General features: G+C 47.0%; 1 protein-coding gene across 1 annotated transcript; it reads left to right on the top strand.

Annotated features, from left to right (window-relative positions):
- The first annotated feature begins 541 nt into the window (after nucleotides 1–541).
- On the top strand, nucleotides 542–1,862 carry LOC119229098 (trace amine-associated receptor 13c-like). The gene is made up of 2 exons (XM_037489232.2): nucleotides 542–714; nucleotides 1,043–1,862. The coding sequence occupies exons 1-2, from the start codon at nucleotides 542–544 to the stop codon at nucleotides 1,860–1,862; spliced, it is 993 nt and encodes a 330-aa protein (XP_037345129.2).
- Nucleotides 1,863–2,373: the final 511 nt, after the last annotated feature.

The raw sequence follows: 2,373 nt of genomic DNA, 5'->3' as shown, positions 1-2,373 counted from the left end.
TATCTCAGAGTTCACTTTACATAGCAAATGGTTGAAATGGAGTTCATTGTTTCATTCTGGCTCGTTCTCATGTACCCGGGTGGGAAGGGGCGGGGTACCCAGTGACCCCCCCCCCCCGCCCCCGTTTTGGCTGCTTGGCTATTCCGGGGAGCGCTGTAAGAGCACAGCCAAGTATAACTGCATTTCCACAAGTCCCAATCAATGCATCATATTTCTATGTGAGGCTGATCCTGTATGAACGGACATTAACGTATACATACATGCATATTTTTTGATTGTGCTTCACAATGAAAGAGAGAGAGGGGCCTGGACTAGTGGTGCAGGAAGCTATGGTTTCAGGTTCTTTGAGCGAGACAGGAACTCCTCCCCCCCCTCGTCCATCGGACTCTCTTCCTAACTGGCTCTGAATGTTCTTGTTGTTCCTTGGTCATGGGAATAGAGGGAGGAGCCAGATCCGATCGGCTTTATGACTGAGGACTCCGGTCAGAAAGCATGCGAGAGCTCAGCAGCCTCTCGCCCACTTCCCTCTCCCTCTCTGATGATGGAGACACTCGAAGGGGCTGAACTCTGCTTTCCACAACTGCTCAACACCTCCTGCAGGAAGCCCGCCCGGCACGCCGCCGAGGCCGGGTTCCTTTACGTCCTTCTGTCTTGCATGTCTCTGCTCACTGTGATTCTCAACCTGCTGGTCATCATCTCCATCTCCCACTTCAGGCACGCAGATAAACTCACAGTCATATCGTAACATATTAGCAACATTAGTTGGGATGATGATGCACGGTTGAGATCATTTTGTTTTGTCCATCAATAACTGCTTTGAGGATATATGGTCTAGATGTATTATGATGATCCCTCCCATGTCAGATATCATAGTTATACTTATACTTGATAACACGGTTACAAATATAACCAGTATTACAAATATTGATAGAAATGTTTGATTCTTTGACTTGTCATGCTCTCAGCGATTACAATGTTCTTATGACTTCCATGACTGCTTCGTATGACCCCGATGTTGGATGATGTCGTTGCTCCTCTGCAGGCAGCTCCACAGCCCCACCAACCTGCTCCTCCTCTCCCTGGCCGTCTCCGACCTCCTCGTGGGCCTCCTGCTGATGCCGGCTCAAGTCCTCCTTTTAGGGGGCTGCTGGTTGTTGGGGAGCGTGATGTGTGGACTGTTTTACTATGCCTCTTTCATCCTCACGTCGGCCTCGGTGGGAAACATGGTGCTCATTTCCATCGACCGATACGTGGCCATTTGTGACCCCATGTGTTACCCCACCAAAGTCACCCACAGACGAGTCCAGCTCTGCATTTGCCTGTGTTGGTTTTCCTCTGTTTTCTATAATGGCGTGATCCTGATAGAGTTCCTCAAGCACCCAGATAGTTTCAAGTCCTGCCACGGAGAGTGTGTGGTCGTAATAGACTTCGTCACAGGAGCTGTGGATGTCTGGGTGACCTTTGTGGGCCCCGTTTGGGTCATCGCGGTCCTATACGTCAGGGTGTTTGTGGCGGCTGTGTCTCAGGCTCGAGCCATGAGGTCTCACGCTGCCGCTGTCTCACTCCAGGGTTCGGCTGGTGTCACCGCCAGGAGATCTGAGAGGAAAGCAGCCAGGACCCTCGGCGTGGTCGTGGTGGCGTTTGTGATCTGTTTCTGTCCTTATTTTTATCCCTCCTTTGCAAGCAAAGAGATGTCAACCAGTACGGGGTTTTCTATTTTCGGGGTGTGGCTGCTCTATTGTAACTCTTGTCTAAATCCAGTAGTGTATGCTTTCTTCTACCCCTGGTTCAGGAGATCCATCAAACGCATTGTCACCCTCCAGATACTGCAGCGTGACTCCTGTGATGCCAAAGTAATGTAGTTATAGATGAAGAGGGAGAGGAATGTAAAAAGATGTTTGTTGTCTTTTCTCCACCACTTAGAGCTGAGAGAACAACACGAAAAAGCAACTTGGTAACAATAACTGACCTAAGCTTGATTTTAATCAGAGAACCTTTGTCAGAGGTTTTGACCTACTAACGAGCAGAGGTTTTTGTTCATGTCTTTGTCTTTAACAACTTGATACCAAGAAATGTATGGATTTTTCTCTGAAAACACCCTGAACTTGAATGTGAAAAAAAAGTTTTTTCTCCCTTGATGTTGTTAAAGTGGCCTCAGCTTGGATGTGGATGTATATTTTGCTCATTATACAAGGGACCTATTTGCTTTAAGATGCCACCATCCTTAAATCCTGTTGCAAACACTTGATTACCAAGTCATCAAGCACCATTAAAGTTATATACACACTACAAAAATGAACAACAATAAAGCACATAGTTTTAATTGATAACGTCAATTGTGTATTGATTGAAATGATTATCACCTAATATGCA

Source organism: Pungitius pungitius, chromosome 10 (genome assembly GCF_949316345.1).
Source record: "Pungitius pungitius chromosome 10, fPunPun2.1, whole genome shotgun sequence".
Lineage (NCBI taxonomy): Eukaryota > Metazoa > Chordata > Actinopteri > Perciformes > Gasterosteidae > Pungitius > Pungitius pungitius.
The sequence above is the reverse complement of the archived record's forward strand: the minus strand, read 5'-3'. Positions and strand labels throughout refer to the sequence as shown.